General features: G+C 52.8%; 2 protein-coding genes across 9 annotated transcripts in view; one reads left to right on the top strand and one right to left on the bottom strand.

Annotated features, from left to right (window-relative positions):
- The first annotated feature begins 25 nt into the window (after positions 1-25).
- On the top strand, positions 26-12,724 carry Gorasp1 (golgi reassembly stacking protein 1). 4 transcript variants are annotated; one of them, XM_028854737.2, is made up of 9 exons: positions 26-136; positions 5,712-5,792; positions 6,193-6,282; positions 8,978-9,064; positions 9,198-9,328; positions 9,530-9,740; positions 10,323-10,473; positions 10,852-11,001; positions 11,180-12,724. In XM_028854737.2, exons 1-9 carry the CDS (start codon positions 77-79, stop codon positions 11,413-11,415), a joined length of 1,197 nt encoding a protein of 398 aa, XP_028710570.1. In that variant the 5' UTR covers positions 26-76; the 3' UTR covers positions 11,416-12,724. The 4 variants fall into 4 exon arrangements, with proteins under 4 accessions (XP_028710570.1, XP_028710569.1, XP_037063932.1 ...); XM_028854736.2 differs by having other exon boundaries at positions 27-136; positions 6,193-6,396; XM_037208037.1 differs by lacking the exon at positions 26-136 and adding an exon at positions 5,497-5,627 and having other exon boundaries at positions 6,193-6,396; positions 11,180-12,716.
- Wdr48 (WD repeat domain 48) overlaps positions 12,717-21,270 on the bottom strand; it is a 41,473-nt gene continuing 32,919 nt past the window's right edge. For 3 of the 5 annotated variants that reach the window (XM_028854734.2, XM_028854732.2, XM_037208036.1), the window contains exons 15-20: positions 19,719-19,824; positions 18,869-18,956; positions 18,213-18,248; positions 16,738-16,814; positions 15,089-15,278; positions 12,717-14,553 (exon numbers count right to left, since the gene is read on the bottom strand). In XM_028854734.2, the coding sequence (XP_028710567.1) occupies positions 14,458-14,553; positions 15,089-15,278; positions 16,738-16,814; positions 18,213-18,248; positions 18,869-18,956; positions 19,719-19,824 (593 nt within the window). In that variant the 3' untranslated portion in view covers positions 12,717-14,457. The remainder of the gene's footprint in view (positions 14,554-15,088; positions 15,279-16,737; positions 16,815-18,212; positions 18,249-18,868; positions 18,957-19,718; positions 19,825-21,270) is intronic. The other 2 variants (XM_028854735.2, XM_028854733.2) reach the window with 1 other exon arrangement.

The following is a 21,270-nucleotide window of genomic DNA, read 5'->3' as shown; positions in this document are numbered from 1 at the left end:
CTAAGAGCTGTGACATCCGGGAGGGCGTGGCCTGGCCCCACGTGACCAAGCCACGCAGCGGAGGGAGAGGGCGGCCATGGGGCTGGGGGCGAGCACCCAGCAGCCGGCGGGCGGCGAGGGCTTCCACCTGCACGGGGTGAGCCGCTGAACCGGGGCGACGGGCGGGCATCGGGGAGGGTTTCACGGCTCTGGGGGCCCGCGGTGACCTCCTTGCCAGCTTGAGTAGGCTCAGCGCGCTCGAGACCCGAAGTCCCTTCTGTGAGGGGCAGTGCAAGGGACTGGAGGAGCTCCAGGGCTTTGGGAAAGCTGCAGCGGGGGGAGGTGGCCATAAGGAGTGGAGCCAGGGTGGGCACTGGGACCCCAGAGTGAAACACCCCGAGACTTGGGTGAGGCCTTACGTGTCACTTGCAGGGAGGTATGAGCGAGCGAACAGGCTTCTGGGAAGTAGAGACGAAGTCGTTTATAGCCTGGTTGATAAAGAGGTGGGGGAGTATGGGATTGGGGATAGGAAGGGCTTTGACCACAGCGCCCTGACTATTCCTCCTTGAAAAGTGGGTAGATGCAGAGCTGTGTGGAGGCAGGCAGGTTTATCAGGTTGGTGCCTGGCTGTTTACAGGTCAGCCTGCCTGCCTTCCTGCCGTCAGACAGGATCTTAGCATGTAGCTCAAGCTGGTCTCAAACTCCAGTTGCCCTCCTTTCTCAGCCTCTTTTAAATTTTGTTTTTTTTTTGAGATGGTCTCACTGTGTAGCCCTGACTGGCCTGGAACTTGCTCCATAGACCGTGCTTCTCTGGTGTATGTCCAAGGAAGGCTGGCATCGGGGCCAAGAAGTGGTTCCTAGCAGGAGAGCCGCGTTGGCTTTGCAGACCAGAGGTGACGAGATTTGAGCCTGGGGGCTGGCAGACATTGGAATGCATCCACCCCAGAGCGTTTTAAAGCATATTTAAAGCACAAGCTGTGGGAGGTGAGGTCGTGGTACAAGTGAAGGCAAGAAGGGCTGTTGTAGGGGGACAGGTCAGAGGATGGGAGTCCTTCAGAGATGGATTTTTACTGTTTGTGTGTGTGTGTGCGTGTGCACACGTGAGTGAGGGTGCCTGCAGAAGTCAAAGGCTTCAGGTCCCTTCAAGTTGGAGTTACAGGCATTTAGGAGCTGCCCCATATGCATGCTGGGAACTGAACCCAGGTCCTCTGAAAGAGCAGTATGCTCTTTTAACTCCTGACCTGTCTCTCTAGTCCCTTGGTTTTGTTTTTGATGTAGGATCTCTTGTAGCCAAGGATGGCCTTACTCCGCATCCTCCTGCCTCTAGCTCCTGAGCACTAGTGTACCTAGCTATAGACATGTTTTTGAACATATGCTCTGTGGCGGGCAGAGCTTCAGGCACTAGAGAACACATGGGAAACATGAACACAGTACAGTATTGGAGAGAAGGAAGGCCGTAAAGAGCTGTGTGTAAGGGGTGTGATGGCTCACATCTGCTGGTGTGCAGAGGTAAAGGCAGGAAGACTCCAAGTTCGAGGACAGTCTGTGTTATACATCAAGACTCTTAGCTCAGAAACAGACACGGTGGGCTGAAGAGATGACTCAGCAGCTAAGAACACTTGCCTTCTGGACAGCCCAGGTTCAGTTCCTGGCGTTGTGTGTGTGGTGTGTGTGTGTGTGTGTGTGTGTGTGTGTGTGTATGCACAAGCAAAAGTAACTACACTGAGTTGTTCACATCTGCCTGTAACTCCATCTCTAGGGTACCCAAAGTCTTCTGGCTTCCACAAGCATACACACACACCTGGCATCTGCATACACTGGTGTACAGGCATGTGCTTGTGCACGTGCACACACACACACACACACACACACACACACACAAATCTTAAACATACAAATAAATATGTGCTACATGGTAATTGCTAGCAAGAAAAGTAACATAGGTTAAGGGGATGAAGAGTGATACCTGGATGGGTCTGGTCAAAAAAGATGTCTGCTCAGTGTTTGAGCAGATTCCTGGAAGCAAAGAGTGGAGGGAAGAGCAGCAGGAGGTGGGTGGTGGGTTCTACAAGCCTGTCGGAGAGAAATCGCGACGAAGCCAGGCTGTTGTGCAGGGTGGTGTGGCCGCTGTCAGGAGAGTGTGGAGGATGAGGCTCTGGGCCATGCACGGACTCTCTCCATGCTGATTCCTGTCCTGGAAGCACTCTGGAGAGCTACTATTTGGTATTTGCCATGTGCTGGCTGGATGCCAACCTGGGCCTCCTGGATGCTGGGGATCTAAACTCCTGGAGCTGCCTCCCTGGATGCATTGGGTTGATCACAACCTCCTGGATGCCTCCTGGATGCTGGGGATCTAACCTGGGCCTCCTGGATGCTGGGGATCTAACCTGGGCCTCCTGGATGCTGGGATCTAACTGGGGTGCCAATTCCTGGATGCTGGATCTCCTCCTCCTTGCCCCAGGCTCCTGGATCTACTTGGTATTTTATTTGGAGATACTGTCTGTAGCATTGTTGTTGTTGTTGTTTTGTTTTGATTTTTGTTTTTCAAGACAGGGTTTCTCTGTGTAGCTTTGGATCCTGTCCTAGATCTTGCTCTGTAGACCAGGCTGGCCTCGAACTCACAGAGATCCGCCTGCCTCTGCCTCCTAAGTGCTGGGATTAAAGGCGTGCGCCACCACCGCCGCCTGGCCTGTCTGTAGCATTTTTGTTGTTGTTTTAGTTTTATTTATTTATAGATTTATTTATGTGTAAGAATGTTTTTTTGTACAGGTATGTTTGTACCTGGTACCCACAGAGGCCCTGGAATTGGGGTCATGGATGGTTGAGAACCACCCTGTGGGTGCTGGGAACTGAACCCAGGTCCTCTGCAAGAGCAACAAGTGCTCTTGACCACTGAGCCATCTCTCCAGCTCCTATCAGAAGATTTTAAGTGGAAGGATAACATTATCTACACACACACACACACACACACACACACACACACAACACAATTTTAAAGGGCTTTTTACACTTACATTTGAGTGTGTACATATGCATGTATGAAATGGCATGTGTATGTGGAGGTCAGTGGAATTGGTTCTCTCTGTCCACCATTTGGGTTCCAGGCTTGGCATCACCGGTCCCCTATTGCCATGTGTGTGTGTACATATATATTTGTTTGTTTGTGTGTTTTGTTTTTTTGAGACAAAGTTTTTCTGTGTATCCCTGACTGTCCTGAAACTCACTCTGTAGACCAGGCTGGCCTTGAACTCACAGAGATCCGCCTGCCTCTGCCTCATGAGTGCTGGGATTAAGGACGTGTGCCACCGCTGCTTGGCTGCCATTTACTTATATTTTTAAGAGCCAAAGAACAAGGGAGCTAAATTGTCCGAATTTTGTCATTCCCAATCTTCCCAGGCACATTGGTGATGCCCTTGCCCTTGGCACTCGGAATGCGCAGTAGTGGAGGAGTTGGTTACACACAGAAAATGCTGTTGTAACCAGGTTGCATTTTCTCGGATCAGATGGCTAAGTTACGGAGCTGCTTTTCTCATGTAGAAGTTGGAACAGTGAAACGGCCTACAGATTGCTTAAAGCATAGGAGGCGTCAGCATCTGGGTGCTTGGCACCCAGCCCCTGTCTAGAGTCTGCCCCAGTTCATTCCAGAGGGTCCTTGGCTGGAGGGAAGGTGGGGGTTAGGAAAAGCTGAGCGTGCTCTAGGCTTCCGGGGTGGGGTGCATTGGGAGGTGTTGGGGAGAGCAGAGTGGAAGGGCACTGGGTTTTGCAGGAACAAGGTACATTGGGCAACAGCCTAGATCATTTCAGCTGTTGGAGCTCTAATGGGCTGTGTAGACAGTGTAGAGGACAGATCCACAGGCCTGAGTGGGTGGAGGTCGTAGATGGCCCGGGGGACCAGGGCTTCCAGACCTCATTAACGGTGGTGGGTTGCTGACACCAGGCGAAGGAGGTGACACTTGCCTCTGAGGAGCAAAGTGGCCTTGGGTAACAAGGGAGTTGGGGTGGTTGGAAGAGGCCCTGCTTTGGAGGACCCCCACCCCACCCTCTAACATCCTAGTCCTGTGGTCTTCAAAAGCCTCTAGAGAAGGGCTCACAACCCGTGGGTTGCGTCCCCTCCAGGGGTGGAACGACCCTTTCACAGGGGTCGCTAAGGCCATCAGAAAACAGGTATTTACATTATGATTCATAATAGTAACAAGATTACAGTTACGAAATAGCAATGAAATAATTTTATGGTTGGGGGTCACCACAGCATGAGGAACTGTATTGAAGGGTCCCAGCGTTAGGAAAGTTGAGAGCCATGGTCTAATGGGGCAGAGGGAAGGTCTCAGAGTCCCTGAAGTAGGGCCCCCAGAGGAATGGAACAGGACTTGAAGTCCCCAGACAGGCCAGGAACAGCTTGCCCTTGGGGATGGGCCAGCAACCAACATGGGCCTACTCCCATTGGTGACTGTGGCAGCTCCAGGAGGTGGCACTCAGGGACTCGGTTGGTGCTACTGTTAGGAGGCAGTTGTCCTATCAGGGCCAGACTGGCCTTGAACTAGAGACACCTCAGCGCTTTGTTCTCATCAGGCTCCTGAAAAGTTCTCCTTCATCTTGGGGAGTCCAATGGAGGCACCGAGGATCTGAAGTCACATGAGTCCTGTGCTCTGTAACCTGGATTGTTACCTTGGGGCCTGGCTGATGCCTGGCCAAGAAGTAGTCAAATGTTCCTAGTAAAAGGCTTGAGCCAAAGGCCTAGGTCAGGACTTGGGGACAAAGGCTGCATTGTTTGAACAAGTGGGGCTTGCGATGTGTCCCAGATGTGGGGAGCTTGTGATGGGGAGCTTGCGATGTGTCCCGGGTACAGCTTGAGATGTGTCCTGGGAACAGCTTGAGATGTGTCCCGGGTACAGCTTGTGATGGGGAGCTTGAGATGTGTCCCGGGAACAGCTTGAGATGTGTCCCGGGAACAGCTTGTGATGTGTCCCGGGTACAGGTTGTGATGTGTCCCGGGAACAGCTTGTGATGGGGAGCTTGAGATGTGTCCCGGGTACAGGTTGAGATGTGTCCCGGGAACAGCTTGAGATGTGTCCCGGGAACAGCTTGAGATGTGTCCCGGGTACAGCTTGAGATGTGTCCCCGGTACAGCTTGTGATGTGTCCCGGGTACAGGTTGAGATGGGGAGCTGGCTGTTCTTCGGAGACAGCAGTGAGCTGGTAGTTGAGAGGGCAGGGAGCACCCAAAGGGGTGGGGAGCAGTGGGAGCAGAGCTGTGTGGCTGGGTGTAGCTGAACTCATGCAGAGGTCAGTCCCGAGCCTGGGATCTGCTTTCCTTTGCCATCCGGCTATTGTTGCCCGCTCCAGTGGGGCTAGGCCAGCTTCTCAGGCTCTAGGCTCTTTAGAATCTGGCCACTCCGCAAGGCCTGGCTGCACTTCTCCTGTATGTCTGGCTTTCCTGGCCAATCCCTCTGGCCTCCCGGCCAGCTGCAGCCCAGTTTTGGGGTTGGAGACAGTATTGCCTGGTGTCTCTTACTCCCAGGACCGTGTGCGTCCTTTCTGGAAGCATCTGTGTGTCAGGGAAAGTCATTTTCCCCAGAGGAGACTTGCGTCTGAGAAGGTGGTGAGTGGGACCTGGGACGACCCTTGGCAGTGGCCAGAGCAGTCGTGCAGGTGGGCGTCCTCCCCGGTGCTGCAGGGCTTCTCGGGTCCGTGTGAGTCAGGTCTGGGCCGTGACCTGCCTCTGCCCTGTGACAGGTGCAGGAGAACTCGCCAGCCCAGCAGGCAGGCCTGGAACCCTACTTCGACTTCATCATCACCATCGGGCACTCGAGGCTGGTGAGGTTCCCCACTCCCCCCCGCCCAGGATGCCCAGCCTGCTTCTGCCCCCTTTTCTCCCTGGGTGGACCAGGGCTCGAGGGCCTCTTGGAGGTGGCCACCAGGCCTAAGACGGCTGCCTTTCAAGGCATGTGAGGCCTTTGGACATGGGCCTAAGAGGCCTCTTCCTGGCTTCGTTGTGTTTTCTGGCAGGCTTAGGGACCAAGGCTTGGTAGGACTTGGGGTGCCTGGAGCTGGGAAGTGGCAGTCGGGCTATAGAGGCTGCAGGCCCAAACCTAGCCCATGAGGCTGGGCCCAGTTACTGCCCCAGCTTGTCCTCATACCAGGCCCTGACCGGTCCGAGGTTCTGACCCAGGGATGGGAGGCCTCAGACTGAGCCGGCCCCTCCTGGCCCGTGCAGAACAAGGAGAATGACACACTGAAGGCCCTGCTGAAGGCCAACGTGGAGAAGCCGGTGAAGCTGGAAGTGTTCAACATGAAGACCATGAAGGTGCGAGAGGTGGAGGTGGTGCCCAGCAACATGTGGGGTGGCCAGGGACTGCTGGGAGCCAGCGTGCGCTTCTGCAGCTTCCGTAGGGCCAGTGAGCACGTGTGGCATGTACTGGTGAGTACCTGAGTACCGGCAGGGCGTGTGGACCAGGCAGGTGGGTGGGGCCGGGAGCAGAGGGCAGCGCTGTGGGATCTGGCTTTGTCCCAGTGTCTTCAGAGGACAGCCGATGATTGCTTTTGCTGGCTCTGTGACCTTGGGCATTCTTGTTCCATTTTGTTGTTTTAGGACAGGGTCTCACTATGTAGCCCTCGCTGGCCTAGGATGTGTAGACCAGGCTGGCCACAAACCTGCAGAGATCCACCAGCCTCTATCTCCCGAGTGCTGGGATTAAGTGTACACCACCACATCTGGCCACTCTAGGCATTTTTAACTACACACCTTAGTTTCTTTTAAATTTTGTTTTATTGTGGCCGGATGGTGGTAGTACACACCTTTAATCCCAGCACTCGGGAGGCAGAGGCAGGTGGATCTCTGTGAGTTCAAGGCCAGCCTGGTCTGCAGGAGTTCCAGGACAACCAGGGCTACACAGAGAAACCCTGTCTTGAAAAACCAAAAAGAAAAAAAAAAATTTATTATTTTGTGTATATGGGCGATTTGTCTGCATATATTGTATGTGCACCATGTGTGCGCCCCTAGAGGTCAGAAGAGGACCTTGGGGCCCCTGGGACTGGAATTACAGAGGGTTGTGAGCTGCCATGTGGGTGTGGAGAATCAAACTTGGGTCCCGTGCCAGAGCAGCCGGTGCTCTTTCCTACTCTCCGGGCTGTCTGTGCGGCTCCATGTCTTGGTCCCTTTTGAAGGGTGGGCCAGCATGAACCGCCAGCGGCCCACTTCAGTGTTAGTGTTGCTCCAGGTGGGTAGTTTCTGTGACCTGTCACTGTGCAGCAGCTGCGTGAGCGAATTTCCTAACAACTGCCCCAGATGTTAGCATTAGGTGACAGACACACATGCACATGCACACCTGGCACCCGTGAGCATCGGTGGTACCCGAGTGCTCAGATGCTCCTGGTCTGGCGGAGGGAGAGCGCCCCTGCTGGAAGGTTTGCTGGTTGGGGTTCTCTGGGGAATCTTTGCAGTGTGTCTCTGCATGAAATGGGCAGATGAGGCAGACTCCTCAGGAGCACTCCTCAGGAGCACTCCCCAGGAGCAGTGGGGCTGCCCCAGGGCTGTCCAGCCTCTGGCTAGCTGGCTACTGTTTTGGGTCACATGTCCCAGGGGCGCCCAGCTCTAGACCCGTGGGTTTTGAGAGCATGTCTCTTGATTTGGTGTGGTGTTATCGTGAGCATGCTGTTGTCATCTATGAAGCTCACACTACAGAACCACACAGCTCATAATTAAATAATCAATGCTTTGTTTTTATTTCAAATGATTACATTTATTTTGTGTGGGTGCATGTGTGCCCTGGCACACGTGGAGGTCAGAGGGTCAGAGTACAACATTCTTTCCACTATGTGGGCTCCTGGGGGCTGAACTCAGGTCCAGCCTGACATTCTTTGCACTAAAGTGGCTCAATCCTTTAAAAAAAAAAAAAAGGATGTATGTGTGTGTGTATACATGCTCATTTGTGTGTGCATGTGGAGGCAAAAAGACAGTCTTGGTGTCATCAAGATTTCCTTGGAAATCTTGTTCATCTACACTCTGGCCAGTGAGTCTCGGGGATGTGCCCGTCTCCACCTCCCTAGCCAGTTAGAGGTGCACACCCCCTGGACGGTGGGGCTTGAACTCAGGTAAAGGCGAGCGCTTCACTGACTGAGCCAACCCCAGCCCCTCCCCTATAATGGTTCCCTGGTTTCCGATTTGGGGTGGACTGTACTAATAGCTGTCCGGGCTGCATGTCCCATAGGCCGTGGCTGGCCGTAGGCCGTGGCTGGACATCGTACTTCCGTAAAACTCTCCCAGGGAAGAAGGAAGGAGGGGTCTTCTTAGTTTTCCTCCTCCTGTTTCCAGCCTGTGTCTGTGACCCAGGCAGCCGGCTCAGGGCAAATACCCTTCCCTGCTGTGTGTGTGTGTGTGTGTGTGTGTGTGTGTGTGTGTGTGTGTGTATGTGTGTGTATGTGTGTGTGTGTGTGTGTGTGTGTGTGTGTGTGTGTGTGTGTGTGTGTGTGCAAGCGTGGCAGCATGTGTTAGCATGTTAGCATAACCAGGTGTTAACACCGCATCCCGTCTCCCTCTACACCTTGGAGACAGGCTCCCTACCCAGCCTCCTGCTGACGGCTGGGGATCCAAACCCCGGATCTCATGCTTACACCCCACCCACAAACCATCTTTCCCGACCCTGGTTTTCTTTAAGTTTTTTGAAACGGGGCCTCACTATGAGCTGTGGCTGGCCTGGAACTTGTCATGTGGGTCACGCTAGCCTTGAACTCAGGAGTGCTGAGAGTGTGGAGCCTAGAGGTTCAGTAAAGGAGTTTCACCAGGCACACTGTCCAGGGTCCGATGCTGGACTGAGTGCAGGTGCTGCCCTCTGCTGGTTAGGCTGTAAACCCTGGGGAGGAGAAAATTGGGCCCTGTGAAGAAGGAACTCTGGCTTGAAGCCTTGCTTGGCAACAGAGGACAAGTGTCCTCCCTGGAGAGACAACACTGTGCCTCTTGTCTCGGCTCCGCAGCGAGTCTTAGTCTATCATTCTTACCTCAGGACGTGGAGCCCTCTTCGCCCGCTGCCTTGGCTGGCCTGTGTCCCTACACAGACTATGTAGTTGGCTCTGACCAGATTCTCCAGGAGGTAAGGAACCCATGGTGTCTGTTTCCAGGCCTCCTGAAGGGGTGTGGACAGATGTGTTGTGCATAGGTGTCTCTCTCACTGAGGCTTCCAGGCTGACGCTGGGAGCAGCCCTCAGACACTGTGTTTCTCCTAGTCCGAAGACTTCTTTACACTCATTGAGTCCCATGAGGGGAAGCCCCTGAAGCTGATGGTGTATAATTCTGAGTCCGACTCCTGCCGGGAGGTGACTGTGACTCCCAATGCAGCCTGGGGTGGAGAGGGCAGGTACTTCCTGGGGTCAGAGGGCTACAGGGTTAGATGGGTGGGCTGGCCCAGTGGGCGTGGGCTTCTGGCACCTTGGAGGAGACAGAGCTGGCCCCCAGCGTCCTGAGGTTCATCCCTGCTCAGTCTGGTTGTGGGTGGGGGTGGTAGAGGTAGGGAGGCTGTGTCGTGGACAGCCCTGATTGAACGTTTCTGGCCTTCCAGTCTGGGGTGTGGTATTGGTTATGGGTATCTACATCGGATCCCAACGCAGCCTGCCAGCCACTACAAGAAGCCAGTTGGGGCCTCACCAGCTGGCACTCCTCCAGCTAATACTCCACAACTTAATGCCTTGCCTCTGGGGGCCCCGCCACCTTGGCCCATCCTTCAGGACTCTTCTGGCCCAGAGTTGGGTGACAGGCGCAGTGTCATGGAGGTATGTGGGGAGTAGCTGTCAGGCCAGGGAGGAGAGGAGTGTCTGGGGCAGCGGGTCCGCCAGCTGGAGGCCGGGCCCGAGGTTTTTGTGTCTGTAGAAGGCCCGTCTGCTTCTGGTAGTCAGCAGCAGCAGAGCCCTGCTTGGCTACAGTAAAGCACACTTTTGGCTCTGTTGCCCTTGGGAGTGGAGGCGAGGTGCTGGTAGTCATTTGGTGAGTGGAAAACTGAGACCCAGAAATGGGCAGAACATTGAGCTACAGTGAGGTAGGGGACAGCTGGCCAGTGTTGGACATGTTAGGATGCATGGTCCCCATACGCACCTGAGTTCAAGGAGGCTCAAGGACTAGGGTAGTATTTGTGGATACCTGGAAATCCCTTGCAGTGTCAGAAAGCACCCCCCCACCCCCCCGCCAGTGTGTCTGTTGCGGGGAGGATCTGGCCTGACCCCATCACTCAGGGAAAGGAAGGGTGATGTTTACAGTGCCAGGGTGGGCTGCAGTTAGGTTGGACTGAACACGTTTCTGTACTGGATCTTTACGGGCACTGTCCTGACCCCCAGTTTCTTCTTTCCTGGCATCTCTAGGCCCTGCCACAGGTCTCTGGTGGCTTCATGGAAGGACAGCTCCTTGGGCCTGGGTATCCTAGCCATGGAGCTGCCGACTGTGAGGGATGCCCACGTTCCATGGAGATCCCTCTTCAGCCTCCACCTCCAGTGCAGCGGGTCATGGATCCAGGTATGGGTCAGGCTCCGGGGGAGACAGAGGCACCCAAAGCCCTGGAGCTGAAGTGGGCTGCGGGCTCAGGGCGAGACTTGCAGAGTTGTGCCCCAGCGTCCCTCCTGCTAATCCGTCAGTCAAGAGTGGACAGGGGTGGCCTGTTTCAGGTCACTGGACAGATAGAGGCAGAGAGGGTCAGGGCCCACTGCCGTGGTCTACCCCATGGTGCTCAACTCCAGGACAGGCAGTGGCAGCCTCCATGGGGTTAGGTGGAGGGCATTTGTGGGGCCAAGGGCAAGTTAGGTGTTCCAGGAACATGGCCGGGGAGCCAGGCTCCCAGATTTCCAGTAGTTGTTTTCTGTGAGCATAGAACTGGGCTCCTCCTCTCCTCCTCAGGCTTCCTGGATGTGTCAGGCATCTCTCTCCTGGACAGCAGCAACACCAGTGTGTGCCCTAGCCTGCCACCTTCCACAGTGCTTACCTCCACAGCAGCCTCCGCCTCAGGACCAGAGGACATGGGTTCCAGCAGCAGTTCTCATGAGCGAGGTGGGGAGTGACGCCCCCCCAAGAACCCTGGGTTTAGGGAGGGCTGCCCCGAGATGCTAAGGTGGGTTAGGGTTGGTTGTAGCCAGGGATTCACGTTTGACCTCTAAGCCTCCACCAGAGCCTGGCTGCAGGGGGGTAATCGCTGAGGTTGGGCCTCCTCAGCCTCCCTTTGTTTCAGGTGAAGCCACGTGGTCAGGGTCCGAGTTTGAGGTCTCCTTCCCGGACAGTCCGGGTGCCCAGGCGGACCAGCTGCCCCAGCTGACTCTCCCCGATGGCCTCACCTCTGCATCCTCCCCAGAAGACGGGCTGTCTGCAGAGCTGCTGGAGGCACAGGCTGAGGAGACAGCAGACACAGAGACTGAGGGGCCAGGCAGCCAGACTCAGGTCACCCCGGAGCCACAGCCCGGGCTGTGAGGAGGCTCCTGGTGACCTTTGGTGTCGCTTACCTTATGTCTGTGTAGCTCTTTAGGCTGCGGCTCCTAGTGAGGGTTAGGGTCATGGGCTTTGCTAGTCTCCTCCTAGGGGCCAGCCTTCACCCCAGTTCTGGACTGGGGCAGGGAAGCTGGGGGCAACAGCCCAGCTTCTGAGTTGAGGCAGAGGATGGACTCTAGGCTGCCTCACTGAGGCACTGAAGCCTCCTGGGTAGGGAGAGGCAGCAGGGCCTGATCACCCTGATCATGATGGAGTGTGAAGATCAGGTGAGGGATAAGAGAGGCTGTCTCTGTCTGCCAGCAGCCCCACCTGTACTGAGGAGGACCCCAAGTCCCAATGCCTCCCCCATTCTAATCCTTATGCTGGAGGAGAGGGGTAGTGTACTTGGTCACTTTGTTCTCAAGTTGGAAAATTCTAGGCCCTTCACAGGGATTCACCTGTGCTAGTCACACACACACACCCCCGCCCCGGGTGTGGAGGGGGCACACACTCCAGTTGTAGTGCCCGTGACCCCTTCTCCCAGGCCCCACAGACAGACAACAGGCTCTGAGTACACAAGGTATTCAGCCAGGTCTGATGGTGAACAGGCGCAGACTGACTTATGCTCACCATCAGAATCCCTCTATCTAGACCTCTTCGCTCTAGCTCCACCCTAGGAGAGACTGGATGGCAGTGGCCTATCTGTCCTCAGCGTGAGGGAAACTGTACCTACAACTCCAGGTGCCTGTAGAGGCCAAGGCTAGGAGAGGCCGTCTGCTCTGCTGTCTTTCTGCAGACGGCACCAGGCATGTCCGCTGCAGCTCCAGTCCCCTGTGTCCTCGCCAATCACTCTAAGTTGCCTCTGGTCTTGTGCTCCAGTCTCGTATGTCCGCAGGCCGCATGTAACTGTATGTACAGGGCACTCAGGCTGTTAAGCCAAGGACTCTGTTCTAGGAAGCACAGGCCATACAACACAGTGGGCCAGGTCCCAGCTTCAAGCACCAGGAATACATTTCTACCCAGGCCCATGAGGCATCACCCCAGGGCCTCTGGTGCGTGCCAGGAACGTGCGCACAGTGTCACCCCCACAGGGCCGCTCTGGAGCCAGCTCCCCTTAGCTCTGTAGCTAGGCACTCTGACCCCTGGTTGCCCTAATTGGAAGGTTCTGCTCCCTGAGACCTCGTAAGTGGGGTAAGATGGATGTTGATGACGTTTCGAATATGAAGCCCAGACATTTCTTTCCCTGTAATCTGCTGTGAAGGCAAATGACAAGTGAAAAAATAAATGTGTAAGACACACTGAAATAGTTTAACTAAAGCTTTATTCTATACAACTTGAAATACAGACTCTGACCCTTTTGGCATTGCAGACTGTCCAATTTTCTGGAAACTTAGTACTGACTTTGTCTAGAGGGGGAAAGTACAACCATGCTGGGGTGAAATCCACCACAGGGGCACAGTGGGCACACAGGGCCTGAGGCTCAGCACCGGCCGTGACCGTGAAGCCTGTGCGTGCAGAGCCCGTCTGCAAACACTGCCGAGGGCTGGGCACCCCCACCCTTGCCTTTAGCTCACACATCACTAAAAATACGCACCAAAAGTGCGCTGTTGTGGCCAACAGATAAAAAGGACCTGTGTAAAAAAGCCGCCAGTTGCTCTGAGGAAGGGAGAGCATCTTAGCGCCTGGGAAATGTCTTTGCTCACTTGAGGGTGTGGACGCCATGGCATGTCTGTGCGCCACAGTCGGCTGTGAGGGGCCCTGTTCTGCAGCTGTGCGGATCAGTGCCTCCATTTGTGAGGGACGGACCTGGACCCACCAGCAGCCCCCAGCAGAACCTGTGAAGATGTAGAAAAGAAAAAGCCCTCCGCAGCTCCTGCTCCTGGGGGCAGGCCACACTCGGCAGGGAGGCGACTGGACTGGAACAAACTGCCCCTGAAGGCACTTGTGCTTCTGGCTTTGTTCAAGGCTCCTCTTCTGGAGTGTCGGGGGACCACTCATCTATCTGATTGAGAATGACCTTAGGAAGAGTCCAAAGTGTTTTCTGCCAAAGTTGAAGTTTTTATCCCCAATAAGTTAATATTCTGTACAAGATCCAAGTGAGTCTATGAAAGCTTTTGATTGTTAGAAAGACAAGGAAAGATCTGGACGCAGGTACAACAAAAGCCTGCGTATAAAACTGGAAAAACAAACATGGACCACGATATAAATATCAAATCAACTCACCGAGATCTTTTTACTCTAAATAACATAAACTTTAGGTAGCATTTGAATGAAATGGAACTTCAGCATGGTCTTACGTCTTGACAGTATCATGCTGCTCGCCCAGGGCAAGAGTTGTGGTTCCCGCGGGCTCTGCCTGTGAGGAAGACGGCGGGCACGCGAGGAAGGACCGTGCACAGCGGCTCGGGCTCTTGTGCAGCCAGGTTACTGAGGGGCAGTACTTGGCACCGCGCCCCGGCCCTGGAGTTGTAGAAGGTCTTCCTACAGAGCATAGCTGAGATTCGGTATTTCAAAAGTAGCCCAAGATAATCATTTCTTATGAAACGGGCTGGCTCTTGAATTGTGCAACAGTGATGATTCCCATTAAAAAGAACTTTACATGATGAAGACAACTTTTTTTTTTGTAATTTGGAAAAAGCCTTCACAGGTGCTGCATGAGTGGAATGCACCTAGAAAAGCTGCAGAACTCGTGGGTTTGAAACTCAAACACGGTGACAGATGTGGCCCCACTGATGTTCCCTACCAAGTGCTAAGAGACAGAGGTGGGCGGGCCCTTCAAAAGGAGTCAGCGAAGTCTGCACTGGCCTGCTGAGGTTCTCTGTACATCTCCAAGGACAGTGCCTGGGGCTCTTCTGTCCCTGCACTGAATCCCTGGGGACAACTTAATCTATGCATGGAACCTGGTTCTATATTACAACTCCATTAGTCACTTCACCAGATCGGCCGGTGGAGGTCCTGCTCCCGGTAGGGCTTGGTGGGCTTCCTAGGACTACTCGGGGTCGCAGCGGAAGGTTGATGAAGAACCCAGGAGCATGGGCCCACCCTTCACGTGGACTTCTGACGGTAATGGAGTGTCAGGTCTCCACCACTCTTCCATATGAAGTGCTTTACTGTTCGAAGGTCCATATTTGGGTCCAAAACCTGAATAGTCCAAGTGCATTGAAAACATCAAGGTCACTAACAGCTAAAGGCACCCTAACCAGGCTCCTCCAGGCGGCCCGGCTTGCTCTCCCGTGCCGTGCCGAGCAGCCTGGTGAGCTTCCACATGGAATCTGAAATGTGTGCCTCTGCCACTCCACCAGCAGTGACGGCTCGGCCCTGCCTGAGGACGCGCTGTGACCTCAGTCGCAATTCCATCTCTTCTCCACCCACCCGCACTCTAAATTCTTTAACATGAAGGAGAACATCCTGCAAATCAAGATGGCCTTGCCCCTGTTAAGCAGGCACAGCCCTACTGTGGGCATCTGTAAATCTGTGTCCTCTTCCTGAGCCTCTCCCTCAGGTGGAGAGTAGCTTTGGGTGTGCTGAAGAACCTTTCCAAAAGACACTGGGCTCTTGAGAGCCTCTGAAAGCCGATGGCCCTGGAGGCCAACAGCTTGAGAATCTGAGCACACGTTACGTGACTTTCTGAGTACCTCTGCAGGGAGACAAAGCTATGCTCTTCAGGCCCACTCACCTGGTCCTGGCACAGAAGTTCAATTTTCTCCTCTGCCAACACGGCAATATCCTCCTCCTTCTCCTGCTCTGGCTTTTCGTTATTAGAAGAACTAGTGGTTTGAGACTCATTATCCAGGTTGATGATCTTCTCATAGACATGTTCCATTACCTTCCGGACCTGCAGCATGTCACTGGCAGAGAGTCTGTCTCTAGAAAAGACAATGACATGTTTTGACGTCACGAAAAGTTTCTTACTATTTTTCACCGTGTCAACATCTAAAGATAAATGTCACAGAGACATTGAAAATCAATACTGACAATCAATACATGTTTTTAGTCACTGCGTTGACCCAGTTGACCAGTTCTGACAGTTGAGAGCTGTCAGAAGAGTTCCTAGGGTGCCCTTCCAGCGCTCATGTACACGCAATGGCTACCTGCATTTTATTCCTTCAAGTACTCGCCTGAAGGGAGGGCAGACCCGGGCAGACCCACCAATTAACTCCCCAGGGCTCAGGGTTACTTCCCACTGCTGTGCCTTCAACCAGATGCAGACAACGGACACCCCAGGCTAGACATTAATCCACAGCCCGCTCCAGACCACAGACCCAGCGGCTGGTTTGTCCTAAATTATACAACTCAAGTCCCTTTCTTCTAAGTCCTCATCTCTGCTACCAGTCAACCATCATCAAACCTCACAGCTAAGGTTTAAACTCTTCATGGACCCTGAGGTTGTCACTGAATCTACTTGAAGTGATGTCTACAGCTTGCTATAAAGTGACCCAGTGTGTGCATGTGGAGGGGAGTGTTGGAGCAGGCGGAGGCACAGACGGAACAGAACACTTAGCCTCATGGTGGTCACTCCTCAAGTGTCTGGCTGGCCACCGGTCCTTCTGTGTGAGCTTGGGAATGCCCTGACAGTTTAACCGCCCCGCCTCACTTGCTAGCATATACGTACCAATAACAGTTCAGACTTCCTTGCTAGACCTCAACTTCTCTGCCGTAAGCCTCTCTCGGAGCCACGTCTACCTATCAGGAATTTCTGGTGCTATGGCATGGCTCTACGCCCTGGCATTCAAATTCAGGTCCTGACGCTTCAACCCTGTCTTCCTACTCCACCCTGTGTGTGGGAACATGCACCCCATGCCCATCTCTGGTCTCTTGAGCCTACTGCTTGGGAACTGTGTCTCTGGGCAGTCCACCCGTCCGTCCGTGTTCAGGTGATTCCTTCTAGAAACCTCCTGGAAAGCTCTCCTCAGAAGCGGGTTATTTCCCCACTCTCACTGTCCCTAAGTGTAAGCATAAAAAGCAGCTACTGTACACAGGTGTTGTCCTGAATGGAACTGTGCTTTAGAGACAGGGTCTCTCTCACATGGCCTTGAACTGATCCTCCTCTGTCCACCTCCTAAGAACTGGGATTACAGGTGTGTGCCACCACACACAGCTTACTAGGTCTTGCTATGGAGTCTCGGCTAGCCTGGAACTCGACTAGGCACTACCTGGAACTACCAAGGCACGAGTAGGCAATTATGGGCTAGGCTAGACTGTGATAGGAGACAAGCCCCACAATAAGCGCCTCTCTGACTTAGCACCCGTCCCCTTATTACAGAGGGGCCAGAAGGACAGAGGCAGCTGCAGTGACTGGAATGAGGAAGCGCAACAGTTACTTACTTTTTTAAAGTTTTTGCTCCTGAAGATGCATGAGGTTGGAGGTAGAAAGGAATTTTGTTGAATTTGGGCATATTTTTCTGAAATATTAAAAGTTTAAGAGGTATAATAGTTTCTATTAGCTGATAAAACTAAAATGCTGTCAACAGGAAAACATGATTTGCAAATAACTATTTTTACAATCAAGTGACTTTTAATGTAATTTATAGTAAGTTATCAACTGAAGTGTGCCTTAAGAGAAAATTTATCAGCAAGTATGATGTTTAGTTTATAATAAGAATAGATGAAGACAAATTATATGTAATATCAGTGCCAAAAATAGTCTTTGTGGCATGGCTTTTCTGAAATTGTTGTACAAGGCATTACAAGAGAACAAACCTAGCATCTGAAAGCTGTATAAACCAGAACACTGGTGCTGATGACTGAGGGCCTAACCAGAAGCCTGGGTGTCGAGAGCCCTGGAGCCTTCACCTGCTGCACGGGTGGACCATCACCCAGGAGAGGCATTGGGCTCTCCTCCTGCCTCCCTCTGACAGAGGGAGGTCTACCATGAAGAAAATCCCCATTCTCAAAGACGACTGAAATCACCTGGTCAGCTTTCTCAGGGCATAAGCCATGCCATCAGTTCGGTAATGCATTTGGGAGAGTCCTACACTCAAAAGGAAGCAGTGGTTTATGGGAAGCTTGGACAAGGAAGGCCACAGAATACCCACCAGGTGTCACATTGGCTCTAAGTTCTTGGGGTGGTGTATCTGGGGTAGGAAATAAATTTTCTAAAGCTTTAAGAGATTAAATCCCTTTTCACATGGCTTTAGGAATACACAAACTAGTCAAGAGGACATAAGAAAGTGTCTACAGGAATTTAGTGCACAGTAAAGACAGCGTTTCAGATTAGTAGACAGGTCAGACTCCAGAGGCTGCACTGGCACACTGCTTAGTTCTCTGGAGAAAGTTAGAGTCTCACCTCACACCAAACACAAGAACAAGTAAGAGATTAAAGGGGCAGGCAAGAAAATGACAAAGTGGGACAAGCTCAGCCAAGGAGGCTTGCGCCACCCCCATTCTGGGTTAGGAGACCTAACCAAACACAGAACTCAGACCATGAGAGAGCAATTGATTATACCTGGGAAGGAACCTTGAACAAAGTAGACGTTTAATGAGGGCACAGAGGAGGAGTCAGGTTAATAGGAACGGAAGGCCACCTACAGTCAGTGAGACAGACTAGAGGAGTGGCAAGCACACCAGCAGGCAGGCGACAGAGACAAAGGCCAGTATGAAAAGACTCTTAACCTCACCACGAGTAAAGGAAATTCCACATCAAAGTCATCAGACAGTATCTGCCTATCATGCAGCAAAGGTGAAGTGTCCAGTTGGGTGTAGCTGTGGGAACTGGGCATTCATTCATACACTGTTGGTTCAGAAGTAAATTGCCTTTGTGAAGGGCAATTTGGCATTATCAAAATTTAAAATGTGCATACCCTTTGATCCAGCAATTCCACTTCTAGGAATTTATCCTAAAAAGTACACAAAGATACATGTACAAGGACGTTCACTGCAGCACTGTTTGCAATAGAAAACATTGGAAACAACCCGAGCCCATTACTAAGGGGCTGATCAAATAAAGAACGCTACACAAACACAGCAGAATAGGGTGCGGTCATTTAAGGGAATAGTCCATAAGCACAGGCACGAGCACATGTCCGAGACATATCTAAATAAAAAAGTTGCAGAACACTGTAGAGATCTTGTGCAGAATAAGACGAGCTACACACTTACACATGCACACAGGTAATATACGCTCCTCGTGTAGTGACAAGAGTAGCAAGGGCCGCGTCAACCGGGAGAAGGGCGGGGTGGAGGGTGGGGAGGGAGGATGGTAAGAGGTGGGCACTCCACTCCAAACACCAATTATCTTATAGAACAGCATATATTATCGTTACAACTGAAACCCGACAAATACTGATATGTAAACAATTATCAAGTGCATCTGCAACTTGGGAACTTCAGGAAAGCAGAGGGGCTTCTACCTGGCAGGCGACTTTTGTTACAGTTTAAGACTGTGCTGTCTAAGGCAGTCCTTAATGTCACGATCTGGGAAAAGTGAAAGGGCAAAGTGGGAGTGGAGGACACTTACATCCACAGTGATGTCAATTACCCATTGTGGTACCGTCTCATTGAGAAGCATCGCCTCCGTCTCCCCCCCGGAATCCCGGCAGAGCAGCCTAGACACAAGGTACCATCAGGCAGTCAGTGTCACGACAAGCAAGGGACACCAGAGGAGGAGCCCTCACAGCGCTCACTGAGGACCACGGCAGAGGTGACAGCAGGGCAGGGAGACTTGGGCCCTGATGAAGTTGCTTCTGAGCCCTGGGTCACCAGAGGGAGCACTCGGCAGAGGGCCTAGCCAGTGCCATGGCTCACGGCAGGACTTGGCCTGCAGTGAGGGTCTAGTTGGGCTCCTACACTCAGGGCCCATCACACAGGCACAGTCTGCACTCAGGGGTGGGGCAAACGTCCCCCTCACTGCTGACAGCTATGTGATACTGCTAACACCTGCCCAGCTCCACTACAGCGGGGCTGGAAGCGGGGGTGAGCTACAGCAGCTTGCCTTTCTTGGAGGGTCCAGAGAGGTTTTCCCGGCAGCCCAGGTGGAGCCAACAGGTCCCAGGAACAGCCCAGCCTACCTGGCCTGGTCTGGTCCCCTGTGGGTGAGGACTGCTGTAATGCTATCTGACCTCTGCCCCTGGCAGTACCAGCAGAGATCCTGCCTGGAGGCAGGCATCTGAGGGAAAGGGAGGGACCGTGAATCTTGCCTGGGCCCTTCTGGAGCTGAGCTCACTGCACCAGGCATTGAACTATATCAAGGACATTTTTAGAAGTTAGTGACACACTGTTCGTGTCTGGGCCAGCACTTCCTAGCAAGAGGGTTGGTCTGTTAGGCAAGGCCTTTCTCAGGCAGGGCCTCTGGTCCTTCTCATTCATACCTGAACAGTGTGCGACCTCCAGCTTCGCCAAAGATCACAGGGGTGTGGGGGGGCACTTGGAAATACCCATTTCCCTTCTGGACTCTGCTCTCCTGCTCCCCACTCACTAGGAAAGACAGGCAGGCCATTAGTGCTGAGATCACAGCTGTAAACACCGATCACAACAGGCTGTAAACATTCCAACCTTCTAAAAATAAAACATCCTGGGGCTGGAGAGATGGCTCAGTGGTCAGGAACACTGACTACTCTTCCAGAGGACCTGGGTTTAGTCACCAGCAACCACACAGTGGCTCACAACCATCTGTAACTCCAGTTCCAGGGGACCCAGCACTCCTTCTGGTCTCCATGGGCACTGGGTATACAAGTGTTGCACATACATACAAGCTGGAAAACACTGATACACATCAAATTAAAAATAAATCTAAGAGCCAGGCAGATCTCTGTGAGTTCAAGGCCAGCCTGGTCTACAGAGCGAGATCTAGGACAGGCACCAAACTACAGAGAAACCCTGTCTCGAAGAAAAAAAAAAAAAAAAAAAAATCTAAAAAAAATTTAAAGTAAAAATGCTGTTACTCAGCCTGAGTTAGAAAAACAGGTGAAAGACGCTCACAGATAAGAGCGGGCGGCTCTTCCAGAGGACCTGAGTTCAGTCCCCAGTACACATGCTGCCTGTACAGCCCCAGGGGATCTGATGCCCTTGTCTGGCTTTCACATGCATGCCCGCAGGTGGCACACACATATAAATATTTTTTAAATATTAAAAAAAGTAGTAAAAGGTAAAAAACAAACATTAAATTCCTAAAAATAAGAATTCTTACTTTATACTGGCTGTATTTCAGAGGTTTTTACCACAAGTCCAGCATGCTACCCACTGTGAAATAGAGCCCCTCTGGAGGGTTTTAATACAAGGTAAATGTGGCTGACCCAGTGCCTGCCTGCCCTGCATGCACGTGCCCTGCCGTCTCCAGCGCCCTGTAAACTGGAGCGCAGTGGCACCCCCTGTCATCCCAGCACTTGGGACAGAGGTGGGAGGAGCTATAGCAACTGTGGCTATGGCAACTGTGGGCCAGCCTGGACTACAAGACACCTGTCTCAAAAAAGACAAAGGGAGAGGAACAGGATTTATAAACAGGTGTCTTGCCAGGCAGCGGTGGTGACGTACACATTTAATCCCAGGATTTGGGAGGCAGAGGCAGGTGGATCTCTGTGAGTTCGAGCCTGGTCTACAGAGTGAGTTCCAGATAGCCAGAGCTACACAGAGACACCCTGTCTTGAGAAACCAAACAACAAAAAACTCCCCAAACAACAGGTATCTTAACCACCCCTGTACAGAGGTAGCTGGTTATGTTTCTGTTTTGTCTTTTCTGGGGGGGTGGGTGGGTTTTGGTTCTTTTGCAGGGATTAAAGGTGTGCACCACCACCACACGGCAAGTTTCTGTTTTGACTATCAAACACGGGGTGTCTTTCACCTGTGAAGGCCACACCCCACAGTGGTCTCATCTGCAGCTGTCTCAATTCACTGGACATTCTCACTTAGGTGCAGAAAAGAGAC

The sequence above is a fragment of the Peromyscus leucopus genome, chromosome 7 (genome assembly GCF_004664715.2).
Source record: "Peromyscus leucopus breed LL Stock chromosome 7, UCI_PerLeu_2.1, whole genome shotgun sequence".
Taxonomy (NCBI): domain Eukaryota; kingdom Metazoa; phylum Chordata; class Mammalia; order Rodentia; family Cricetidae; genus Peromyscus; species Peromyscus leucopus.
The sequence above is the reverse complement of the archived record's forward strand: the minus strand, read 5'-3'. Positions and strand labels throughout refer to the sequence as shown.

Bases quoted from the DNA above. Each gene is read 5' to 3' on its own strand.
- Gorasp1 (XM_028854736.2), top strand. From the start codon at position 77: ATGGGGCTGGGGGCGAGCACCCAGCAGCCGGCGGGCGGCGAGGGCTTC. The intron at 5,793-6,192 runs GTGAGGTTCCCC...TGGCCCGTGCAG, and splicing joins CCATCGGGCACTCGAGGCTG to AACAAGGAGAATGACACACT. The intron at 6,397-8,977 runs GTGAGTACCTGA...TTCTTACCTCAG, and splicing joins AGCACGTGTGGCATGTACTG to GACGTGGAGCCCTCTTCGCC.